Raw genomic sequence first — 12,034 nt, forward strand, 5'->3', positions numbered from 1 at the left:
TACTACTTTTGCTTGCTTTTGCCACAGTCTTTCTATTTCTATTTGTAGGTCTCTGTATTTTGTTATCTTCTCCAGTTCTTTCTCGTCTATTCTGCTGTCTCCAGGCACTGCCACGTCCACTATCCAGACTTTTTTGTCTTTCTTATCGACAATTGTTAAGTCTGGGGTGTTATGTTGCAGGTGCTTGTCTGTTTGAATTATTATTATTATTATTATTATTATTATTATTATTATTATTATTATTATTATTATTATTATTATTATTATTATTATTTATTATTTATTATTTATTATTATTATTATTATTATTATTTATTATTATTATTATTATTATTATTATTATTATTATTATACTCTTTACTGTTCCAGCTATTAAATATCTTGATGCAAGTTCGTTATAATAATGATTTTAAATAATTTGCTACCTCTGTAAAAAAAAAAGTGCCCTCTTTTTCCTTCCCTCCCCAGCTTATGATCCAAATAACAAGCGCCTCCGCCAGATAAAAGACCAAGTTCTCACTGACTCCAGATTCAAGCCCAGGATCCTTTTCCAGCTCCTCCTGGATACAGCCCAGTTTGAATTCATTTTGAAAGAGGTAAATAAAAACCTGGGGGCTCCTTTCTGAGGCGGGAGAGAGTGTGTGTCACAGTTCACAAGAAGCTGTGGGTCACCCCAAAATAAGAACAGCTGAAAACTCAGATTTGGCTTTTTTTTTTTTTGAGTGTCGTGATCATTGTTCTCCTGGGCCATAGATGTCTCATTGCAAGAACCCAGAGAAACAGCTTCTGGAGTTTGTTTTCTCTAAAATGCTTGAAGGAGAACTTCATTAAAAAAATGTTTTTTTTAAAGATGGCCTGATCCTTTCTTATTTTCTTGGAGAATCTTTGAAAAATGTATTATTGATGCTATGTCTGTCTGTCTGTCTATCTATCTATCTATCTATCTATCTATCTCATTTCTAAACTGCCCATTATATTTGCATGACTCTGGGCATTTTACAAATAAAACCATAAAACCATATAGAGGTAGTCCCCACCTTGCAACCATCCATTTAGCGACTGAATAAGGTGACTTATGACCGGTTCTTGCACCAACAACTGTTGTAATGTCCCCATGGTCACATGAAACAAAATTTGGGTGCTTGGCAACCAGCATATGTTACAACAATTTCAGCATCCTGGGGTCATTTTAGTGAATGGGGGAAGCATTAGTGATCTGTGATTCACTTTAACAACTGGGGCAATTCATCTAACAGGTGTGGCCCAAAAAAGGTTGCAAAATTAGTCATGACTCGTTTAACAATCCGGTCACTTAGCAACAGTTGTTTCGGTGTTAGGTGTGGTCTGCCTATAAAAGCATAGTTAAAAACAAAGTTAACAAAATATATTTATTTATCTAATGTCTATTTTTAATGTATGGTTAATCGAATAGAGTGCTTTTAAGTTTATTTGATCAATATTCTGACATATACCTCTTCTTCCTAATCAGATATTTTTAGTTATAGACTCAACTCAGCTAGCTGACTTTGATTTGAACAGGATTTGAACAGGATTTGAACAGGATTTGAACTAGTGATTTGAACAGGATTTGCAACGATTCACTGACCCTTTAAGTGTATCATTAACAGTTTTGGGTTTTGGCCACTTGTCTTTTAATCTAGCTCTGGATAGTAAGATGGGTGGCATTTAAATTTAATAAATATCTGAGAAACGTCTGTCTTTCTACTAGATGTTCAAACAAATGTTGTCCGAAAAGCAAACGAAGTGGGAGAGCTACAAGACAGAAGGATCAGAAAGAATGGCTGAATTGGCAGATGTCTTTTCAGGAGTGAAACCATTAACCAGAGTGGAGAAAAACGGTAGGCTGAAACCGAAAAACAAGTTGCAATCTTGTTAAAAACTTTTAGCGTGAAGAGTAATGAATTTCCAGTTCATTTTTAACAAAGTCAAACCCGCAACTCTTTGTCTAATTTAAATCTTTCTTCCAATTGTAAATATGTAAACCAACAGCAGACACGTCCTTCTGATTTTAGCTCTCCCTTAGGCTTGAAAATAGGATCACCAAGATTAAAAGATATTATTTTACCATAGGTCCACCAGTCTGGCTTCGCCACCGTTTCTTGTGTGTGTGTGTGTGTGTGTGTGTGTTTGCTTTTAGTTTTCAGCAGATGTGGTCATTGTCTTCATGCTGTTGGCTCTTTTTAAGAGGGGAAAAAATGGAGGGCTGAACTTCTTCAATGAATAAATAAAGGGAAATGATGGACTGTGTTCGTTATTGATTGGGTAGATGTGAAACTTGCTATTAGGACCTATATTCTCTAGCCACTTCTGTTGAAATATTGCAAGTTGAATCCTTTCGTGGCAAGTGCGTATTTAATAAATTAAGAATTTCCAACAGCAAGATGGAAACATGACATGACAGTTTCAGCATCCTGGGGCCCTTTGTGACTTTTGCAGCTGGCGTCTCACAAGCAAAGGGAATGGGGGAAGCCAGAGTCACATGCAGAAATAACATCTTGTTTCTCAAAGCTAAAAGAGGCCAGTATTCTGGCTCTGTTTTCCCCCCTCCCCCCCCACAAGTTAGGCTTCTAAGTCTTGCATTGCAGTGGCACATAAAGATTAGTATTTTTGCAAATGGAAGAAAACGATCATCTAATTCTTAAGTATTTTTCCTATTTTAGTCAATATTTGGAAACACAACATTTGTAGACAGAGAGTTTAGGGCAGTGATGGCAAATCTTTTAGAGACCGAGTGCCCAAACTGCAACCCAAAACCCACTTATATATCGTCGGGTGCCGGGTAGGTGTGCCCCATTGGGTGGGTGTGGCCCATTGGGTGGGCGTGGCTGCAGTGGTAACGACAGACTGGGTGGGACTAAAAAGTTCAATCAATCAATTCCAAATTTGCGAGAACTTTTTCTTTTCCCGCGAGAAGTTGAAATTGATTGAACCTTTTTTTTTTTTTTTTGCACACGGTGGCGGAGGCCTAAAGCGAAAAGGTTTTATAAAACCCAGCTGAAGGCTTAGGACTGGGGTGACGGCGCACACGCCACAGAGAGAGCTCTGCATGCCACCTGTGGCACGCGTGCCATAGGTCAGGGCTTTTCAACCAGTGGTACGGGTAGCACCTGTGGTACATTGGCACCTGGCAGGTGGTACGCGACCATCCTAGAAAAGTAGTGGGGGAGGGGAATGAGCTGAACCAGTGGCAGCACCGCACAAGTCTGAGCGAGAGATGGCTGGAGCTGCAGGGCTGTCAGGGCTCAGCAGAAGCGCCAGGATCAGTGCCACTTTCCAGCTGATCGACGCTTCTTCGGGACTGTCAGGGCTCAGTGGAAGTGCCAGGATCAGTGCCAGGCTCCAGCTGGAGCTCGGCGCTGATCCTGGTGCTTCTGCTGAGCCCTGAAGAAGCACCAGTCAGCTGGAAAGCAGCACTGATCCTGGCAGTTTTGCTGAGCCCAGAAGAAGCGCCGATCAGCTGGAATGTTGCAGCATCTCCAGGGTCTTGTGATTTACATTCAGATGCTTGGCAACTGATTCATATTTATGACGGTCACAGTGTCCCAGGGTCATGTGAAGTGACCAAAACCTGCTGCAACCACCCAGCAGACGGGGGGGAATAAAAACCAAACACCCCCCCACCCCACCCCCACTGCCAATCCTCAACAGAAATGCTCACAACAATGAAAACCTCGGACAGGAGGAAGAGCGCCGCCGGGTGGGCAGGCAGGTGTCTTGTTCGGCTGTCTTTTTTGGGGGGGTCATCAAGTTTTTGACACCTTGCTAGGCAACTGGTGGTACTCGGATATTGCCATATCCTAAAAGTGGTACAATGGATGAAAAGGTTGAAAAGCCCTGCCATAGGTTCACCACCATGGGTTTAGGGGATTTCAGAGGCATTGACAGATCTGCCACAACAAGGTGATCTCTTTTATTCCTTTTCCTGCTTGGACAGAAAATCTGCAAGCCTGGTTTAGAGAAATCTCCAAACAAATCATGTCTCTGAACTACAACGACTCCACTGCAGCAGGCAGGAAAACAGTGCAGTTAATTCAAGCTTTGGAAGAGGTAAGGATGGAGCCCTTGTCTAAACATTTTCTTGTTTTCTTGGTGGAATAATAACGATTTAAAATCTCCCCAGTGAATGAGCTGCATTCAATTGTTTAACGCAGGTCCAGGAATTTCACCAACTGGAGTCCAATCTGCAAGTTTGCCAGTTTCTCGCAGACTCTCGCAAGTTTCTGCATCAAATGATCCGAACCATCAACATTAAAGAAGAGGTTTTAATCACCATGCAGATAGTAGGGGACCTTTCCTACGCTTGGCAGCTCATTGACAGGTATGACTCCAAAGACATTCTGAATTCTTCTTACCAGGACTTATTAGCTGAGTAGGCTGGCTTCCCCAAACGAAGTAGCGTGTTTGATGTCCTATTGTAGAAGCAATCATATCTAAATAATGAATCTTGAGAGTTGGAACCTCTTCTGATTCTTATAATTTGTCAATTAAGGGATGGAAAATACTGCTATGTAGATTAAGAGTACAGATGGTCCTCCACTTATGATCATAGTGGAGCCTGCCCATCACAGTTGTAAGTCTAGACACTCATAGTAAAGCAGTTGCCACACTTGCAAAGCGAACCAGTGTTTATGAGGTGGTTTTGCTGAAAACAGGAAATAAATTCAGCAAAACCCTTGTAAAATGCAATCAAATGACTGTGAGACACTGCAAGCAGCTATCAATGCAGCTTGGATGCCAAACGCCCAAGGTTTAGTCACGTGACTGCAGGGATGGAGGTGACCATTGAAATGTTAAATCTGGGTCCTAAGTAGCCCCCCAGGTGGGTTGTAAGCAACTCGTGGTAAATTGAGGACTACCTACAGTGCATTCTACATGAACAGCATGTGTTCTACTGTAGAGCTACAATTCCTCTACAGGAATTGTAGAATTCCTATCTTAGCTCTTTGTTTTCTGATCACTTTAGGGAGCGGATTCTAAACTTGCTTGCCCCATAAGGTGGTTGTTTTAATAATAATAATAATAATAATAATAATAATAATAATTATTATTATTATTATTATTATTATTATTATTATTATTATTATTATTATTATTATTATTATTATTATTATTATTATTATTTAAAAAAGGTGGAAGTCCAACCCCCTGCTCAGGCAGGTAACCCTATACCATTTCGGACAAATGGCTGTCCAGTTTCTTCTTAAAAACTTCCAATATTGGAGCATTCACCGCTTCTGCAGGCAGGTTGTTCCACTGGTTAATTGTTCTAACTGTCAGGAAATTTCTCCTTAGTTCTAGGTTGCTTCTGTCCTTGATTAGTTTCCATCCTTTGCTTCTTGTCCTGCCTTCAGGCGCTTTGGAGAATAGCTTGACTCCCTCTTCTTTGTGGCAGCCCCTGAGATAGTGGAAGACTGCTATCATGTCCCCCTCGTCCTTCTCTTCATTAAACAAGACATACCCAATTCCAGCAACCCTTCCTTATATGTTTTTGCCTCCAGTCCCCTAATCATCTTTGTTGCTCTTCTCTGTACTCTTTCTAGAGTCTCAACATCTTTTTTACATCGTGGTGACCAAAACTGGATGCAGTATTCCAAGTGTGGCCTTACCAAGGCATTGTAAAGTGGTATTAATACTTCACGTGATCTTGATTCTATCCCTCTGTTAATGCAGCCTAGCATTGTGTTGGCTTTTTTGTCAGGTGCAGCACACTGTTGGCTCATATTTAAGTGATTGTCCACTAGGACTCCGAGATCCCTTTCTAATGGAGAAATTCAGATCTATTTGATTGTAAATGTAGCTGCCTTGTTTGGTTGACAGTCTTCACACGAACAAGGCTTTAAAAAAAGGACAAAGAACTTTCCAGGAGGCCAAGCGCCCCACCATTTTTAAGGGGAGTGAAGACCACAATAAGAAGTATAATAATATATGCAGAATCATATCATGTACCGGTCTAGTTTACAATTTTTCATATTTGTTTCTGCATTTATATGAACGGTTCTATTTTGTTGTTATTTACATTTAAATCTTAAACATGTTAAGTCTGTTTTAGCCCAAATATTGATTTCAGCTTTTATTTCTGTCATGGCTTTATTTATCTTCCCGCACCCTTTTTCCAGTTTCACCTCTATCATGCAGGAAAGTATAAGAGTCAGCCCATCTATGGTAACCAAACTCCGGGCCACCTTTTTAAAGGTGAGTTGGTTAGTACATTAGCAACAGTCCAGCTTTTGGGAGGTCGGATTAGGAATCCTTTATGGGGGGGGGCTTGAGGGGGACACCTATTTGTTGCCTCTCTTGAAATCCTTTGTCCCAAGTTGACAAATTGGATTTCCAAGACCATAAAACTGATCCATTTTATTCTGGATTCTTTCCAGAATGGAATTAGGCTTTTCAAAAATAATTAAGGATTTACTTTACTCAGAATACTTTTTACTTACATAGTAATTCTAATGACTTTCACTCTCAGGCGTTGAAATCTGAGGCTCAATTTACACACCAAAGACAACTTTTGCTTAGTCACAGCTTGTTAAATAATTGGCTGAGTTTGTACAGTAGACTAAGCCACAAACCATGATTTACAAGCCACAGTAGCTAGATTCGCTCCTTGCATTAAGCCACTATCAATAGAAACCATATTATAACCTAAAGCATATCTGGGAACTTTATTGATGTCTCTATCTCACTTGCTTCCAGCTGGCTTCAGCTCTTGACATGCCACTTCTTCGCATCAATCAAGCAAACAGTCCTGATCTTCTCAGTGTATCACAGTATTATTCTGGAGAACTGGTATCCTATGTAAGGAAGGTGAGCAAGATCATTTTTGGAGATATTTTTTCCCTTGTTACAAACTGGGAAAGCCGTTTTTCAAGAGTTCCCCTCTGGAAGAACTTTACAATAGACCAGTGTTTCTCAACCAGCTGAAGATGTGCTGACTTCAGCTCCCATAATGCCATATTCTGACTGAGAAATTCTGGAAATTAAAAAGTCCACACATCTTAAAAATTGCTGATTTTGAGAAACGCTGCAGTGGACTATCACAATTCAAGCTGAACCTCTTGGCCACTGTAGCCAAGAACTTTCTAGATCTTTGAACCAAAGATAGTCTCCTTTGCCCAACCCCAGAAGCCAGAAAGGAAAGTGATTTGGATCTTCCTACCTAAATCCAGTAATAAAGAACTGAACAACCATCTAAGAGTTTGTTAGATTAGATTAATAGTAGTTGTATAATCACGCAGCCTTAAACATGATGACATTTATAATGAAAATGTTCTCTATTTAAATCAGTGAAAGTTCATCTCTAGATAAAAAAATTGAATTTAGCGGAGAAAGAAATATAAGAAAGAAAGGGAAGGTAGCAAACATATTCACCAAATTCTAAATAATAGTAATAGTAATAGTAATAATAGTAGTAGTAGTAGTAATAATAGTAGTAGTAGTAATAATAATAATAATAATGATGATGATGATGATGTTGGAAGGGACCTTGGAGGTCATCAAGTCCAACCCCCTGCTCAGGCAGGTAACCCTGGCCTATACCATTTCGGACAAATGGCTGTCCAGTCTCTTCTTAAAAACTTCCAGTGTTGGAGCATTCACCGTTTCTGGAGGCAGGTTGTTCCACTGGTTAATTGTTCTAACTGTCAGGAAGTTTCTCCTTAGTTCTAGGTTGCTTCTCTCCTTGATTAGTTTCCATCCGTTGCTTCTTGTCCTGCCCTCAGGTGCTTTGTGTTGAGCTAAAGAACATATTGTTCCTGTTGGCTTAGATCACACCTATCTATGTGGCTAGAAAGTTAGTTTGGTATACAAGTAGTTCTTGCTTAATGACCATTTGTTCAGCAACCGTTTGAAATTATAACCACACTGAATAAAGGGATTTATGACCTGCCCTCCCCCAAATAATAGTTGAAAAGGGCTTTACTTGGGGATAACAAAAAATAACTTTCGCTAATTCAGGTCTCTCTTCATTGGAGTTCAATGGGTATTGTTCTATTATGCTAAAAACTAGAGGGGTATTGTACCCCTTAAAGCAGTGGTTCTCAATCTGTGGGTCGGGACCCCATTTGGGGTCGATCGACCATTTCATGGGGGTCGCCAAGCAAGGCTGTCCGCCATTTTTTTTGTCCGCCATTTTTTTCCCTTTTCCGGCGGGTGCCTTACTTCCCTTGGGCTGGGCCAGCTGGTGGTCGGCCTGCTTCGTCTCTGCCGCTTGCCAGCTACGCCTCGGCCGGTGCAGGGGGCGGAACCACGCATGCGCGGCGCTCCCGGGCAGGGAAAGTCCTTGACTTACAACCGGTTGGGTAGTCCTCGACTTACGGCCGGTTTAGTCCTCAACTTACGACCGGTTGGGGTCACGGCATTAAAAAGGTTGAGAACCACTGCCTTAAAGGAACTATTACTTTTCAATCGCTAATCAATATTTTTGCATTTTGTATTTTTGCCTTTTGGGAGAAAAGGTTTTACAGATCATTCCAGAAAGCATGTTCACTTCTCTCCTGAAGATTATAAAACTGCAGACTCATGATATCATTGAGGTGCCAACTCGCTTGGACAAGGACAAGCTGCGAGATTATGCTCAACTTGGACCACGCTATGAGGTGCTTCAAAGTTTACAGTGTTAGAGAGATTAGGTGCACTTCTGGAATTGGTATGAAGTCATATTCCTGGATGATAGAGACTCTGTATAGCAATGATGGCGAACCTTTTAGAGACAGTGCCCAAACTGCAACCCAAAACCCACTTATGCATCATCAAGTGCTGGATGGATGTGGCCCATTGGCTGGGCATGGCCCATTGGCTGGGCGTGGCTGCAGTGGTAATGGCAGACTGGGTGGGACTAAAATGTTCAGTCCATTCCAACTTTGCAAGATTTTTTTTTTTCCCGCGTGAAATTGAAATTGACTGATTTAACTTTTTTTTTTTTGCACACGGCGGCGGAGGCCTAAAGCAAAAAGGTTTTATAAAACCCAGCTGAAGGCCTAGGACTGGGGCGAAGGTGCGCATGCCCACAGAGAGGGCTGTGAGTGCCGTCTCTGGCACCCGTGCCATAGGTTCACCACCACTGCTCTATAGATTATGATAGCAAATCATCCGTAATAAGGGATGAATATTTATCACAAAAAGTGGAAGTAGCTTATTTCTGCTCCTCCTGTCATAAGGAAGTGACAGTTGGGTATGTCATTTAAAACATGAAGTTAAGGAGAAAGAAGTCCATGTGGTAAAAGAAGAAAAGAGCTTCCTTATCAATTATGTTCTTTTCAGCTCCCCAATGCTCTGGAGGTGCCTTCTAATTACCAACCTCTCCTTTCTTTCTCAAAGGTTGCTAAGCTTACGCACGCCATCTCCATTTTCACGGAAGGCATCCTGATGATGAAAACAACATTGGTTGGCATCATCAAGGTAACATTTCCCATTGCAGTGGACAGAAAAATCTAGAAACCTGTTGATTCCCCAAGATAGATTTCATGAATTTTGGAATAAGTGGGGTCCAAAAGGTATGCGAAAATGATACAGTAACTTCACCCAGAGGAACAAAAATAGCATTTTGAAGGCCATTTTCCAACATTTCTTCAAGGGCTGTTTATGTGCACGTATGTGTTTCTTCAAATCAGTGTTGATTCCTGGTGACTGCCTGGTCTAGTCCCTGTGGTTATAGCTTCTACATAATCATCTTCAAGGATGTCTCCTTAGTCCTCCGTGATCACCATAGTAGGATGAAAAACAAGCCCAAAGGACATCTAGTGCCAGAATACTGAGCATGTAGGTGTTCTGCGAAAGTTTCCTCTCTTGGAGACTATCTTATCTTCCTCAAGATAAAACAGTTCAGTTCAGCCATAGCATAATAGAGAGTAGGAGACACGTATCCAACAAACAGAAAGGCACATGAAGAGAAAGTATGTGTCATGACCCAGGGCACAGCACAGAGGCAATGCAGTCAGCTGGCAATTCAAACAGTTCTTTTATTGCCCCAAATTTTCCCCAAATGCTCCCACGTTTGCTGGCAAGCCTCCAACAACAGAACACACACACACATCCCTTCAGCCGACTGTGGCTGAAAGTAGGTTCAAATGCAGTCTGATTAGCATAAGAAAGTACTCAAGGCCATGGAGATAACAAGGAAGAAAACATAAACTTTAACGAGTCTGTTTGAATCCTAGCTGGCCTGAGCAGTTTTCAAAAGAGAGAATCTGAAATACAATCCGATAGTCAAAAGATTCCAGGTTTCCAAACAGAAGTCACAGATCAGCAGCAATACACAACACTCCAAGGAATCAGCGTTTGTTCCCGACAAATGCCCCTCCCCACAATGGTCTCCTTAAATCTCAATCTCCAGGTGTTCCTTGTGGAGAGGAGTGGGACGCTCTCCTCCCAAGTAATTGAGCCTGCCTGTGTTATTCCCTCCTTCTCTCCACTCTCCGTGCTCTAGGATCAGGTGGGGGTGGCCCTGGCTCATCGCCTGAACTCCTGTTCCTCCTGCTCCAATCCTGAAGGGCCCTGGCCTGCCTCAGCCTGCCCTTCCCCACTTTCCTCTGAAACCACCTCCATAGGGTCCCATTCCAGTTCATTTTCCTCCGCAGATTCAGGCTCAGACGGAGGCATGTCAGTATGGGCACGTTATCATTTCTCTCTTCTGCGGGTTTTCTAGGTTGACCCAAAGCAGTTGCTTGAAGATGGAATTAGAAAGGAGCTGGTCAAACGAGTGGCTTTTGCCCTACACCGAGGGCTCACCTTCAACCCTAGAGCTAAGGTATCAGGGGATCTTTCCCCCTTTTTTCTGTTTGCCTACATTCATTTAGCCCAGTTCTTTGTTATCGTACCAACAGTTACAGTCAAATTCTCATCCTTCTTCCCCTTTTAGAAATTAAATGCTTCAAGTCATCTCCCTACGGTAGGGGTGTCAAACTCAATTTCATTGAGGGCCAGATCAGCATTGCGGTTGCCCTCAGGAGGCCGGGTGGGTGCGGTCTACTGAGTGGGCATGGATGGAGTGGGTGTGGCCTACTGGGTGGCCGTGGCCAGTTCTACATCGTTCGCGTCAAGGGTGCCTGTGGGGGCCTGGGCAGGAGTGGGACAGATCTGAGGGTCTCTGGCAGAAGGGGGTGGGACCGGGGCAGAGCCCATCAAGCCACATATGTGAAGTAGGCAAGGGCCATTTGCTGGCCACTTCCAGGCGATGGTGCATTTCTTCATTCCTCACAAAGGGTGACACCTCCCCAGCATGCACCTAGGGGATGGGGCTGATGTGGCAGGGGCTGGTTCCTCGCTGTTTCCAGGCGGCCTTGTGGAGCTAAGACTGAATGTGTTTCAGCATAGATGGCCACCACAAAATTGTACATTGGCCAGGGCCAAGGCAGCGGGGGCCGTTCCCTCACTGTTTCCAGGATGGCTTCGCGGGCCACATGAAACCACTTTGCAGGTCGCATCCGGCCCCCGGGCCTTGTGTTTGACAGATCTGCCCTATGGCTTCACGAAAGAGAGGTTTCACCCATTACACAGTCTCACATTCTCTTTCAGATTTATGGGCAACTCTTGAAACAGGTGGCGGAACCAGGGGTGTTCCAGTTTGCAAATACATTTTAAAAATACTTGGAGGCAGAGCAGCTGAGCAGCTTTTCCTTCCCTCCATCTTGTAATGGTGAAATTGTTTCTCCTTGGAAGGGAGAGAGGGAGAAGGTTCCAGGAAAGAGGACATTCTGGAATCCACCAGTAGTCCTCAATTTACAACCACAGTTGAGACCAAATTTCCGTTGCTGGGCATGGCGGTTGTTAAGTAAGTAATGCCCGATTTACAACCTTGTCTGTCACGCTTGTTAATCAAATCACTGCAGTTGTTAAGTGAATCATGCATTTGTCGAACGAATTTGGCTTTCCACATTGACTCTGCTGGTCGGAAGCCAGCTGGGAAGGTTGCGAATGGTGATCACGTGATCCTGGGACACTGCAACCGTGGTAAATACATGCAGACTGCCCAAGTACTTAAATTTTGATAACGTGGCTGTGGGGATGCTACAACAGT

At 42.6% G+C, this 12,034-nt stretch overlaps 1 protein-coding gene across 1 annotated transcript in view; it reads left to right on the forward strand.

Annotated features, from left to right (window-relative positions):
- WASHC5 (WASH complex subunit 5) overlaps nucleotides 1-12,034 on the forward strand; it is a 33,964-nt gene that overhangs the window by 6,615 nt on the left and 15,315 nt on the right. The window contains exons 6-14 of the mRNA XM_015825186.1: nucleotides 469-596; nucleotides 1,730-1,859; nucleotides 3,956-4,068; nucleotides 4,173-4,339; nucleotides 6,138-6,213; nucleotides 6,715-6,825; nucleotides 8,475-8,615; nucleotides 9,337-9,417; nucleotides 10,664-10,765. Coding sequence (XP_015680672.1) covers nucleotides 469-596; nucleotides 1,730-1,859; nucleotides 3,956-4,068; nucleotides 4,173-4,339; nucleotides 6,138-6,213; nucleotides 6,715-6,825; nucleotides 8,475-8,615; nucleotides 9,337-9,417; nucleotides 10,664-10,765 — 1,049 coding nt within the window. The remainder of the gene's footprint in view (nucleotides 1-468; nucleotides 597-1,729; nucleotides 1,860-3,955; nucleotides 4,069-4,172; nucleotides 4,340-6,137; nucleotides 6,214-6,714; nucleotides 6,826-8,474; nucleotides 8,616-9,336; nucleotides 9,418-10,663; nucleotides 10,766-12,034) is intronic.

This window comes from Protobothrops mucrosquamatus, unplaced genomic scaffold (genome assembly GCF_001527695.2).
Source record: "Protobothrops mucrosquamatus isolate PMUCROS unplaced genomic scaffold, P.Mucros_1.0 scaffold2536, whole genome shotgun sequence".
NCBI lineage: Eukaryota > Metazoa > Chordata > Lepidosauria > Squamata > Viperidae > Protobothrops > Protobothrops mucrosquamatus.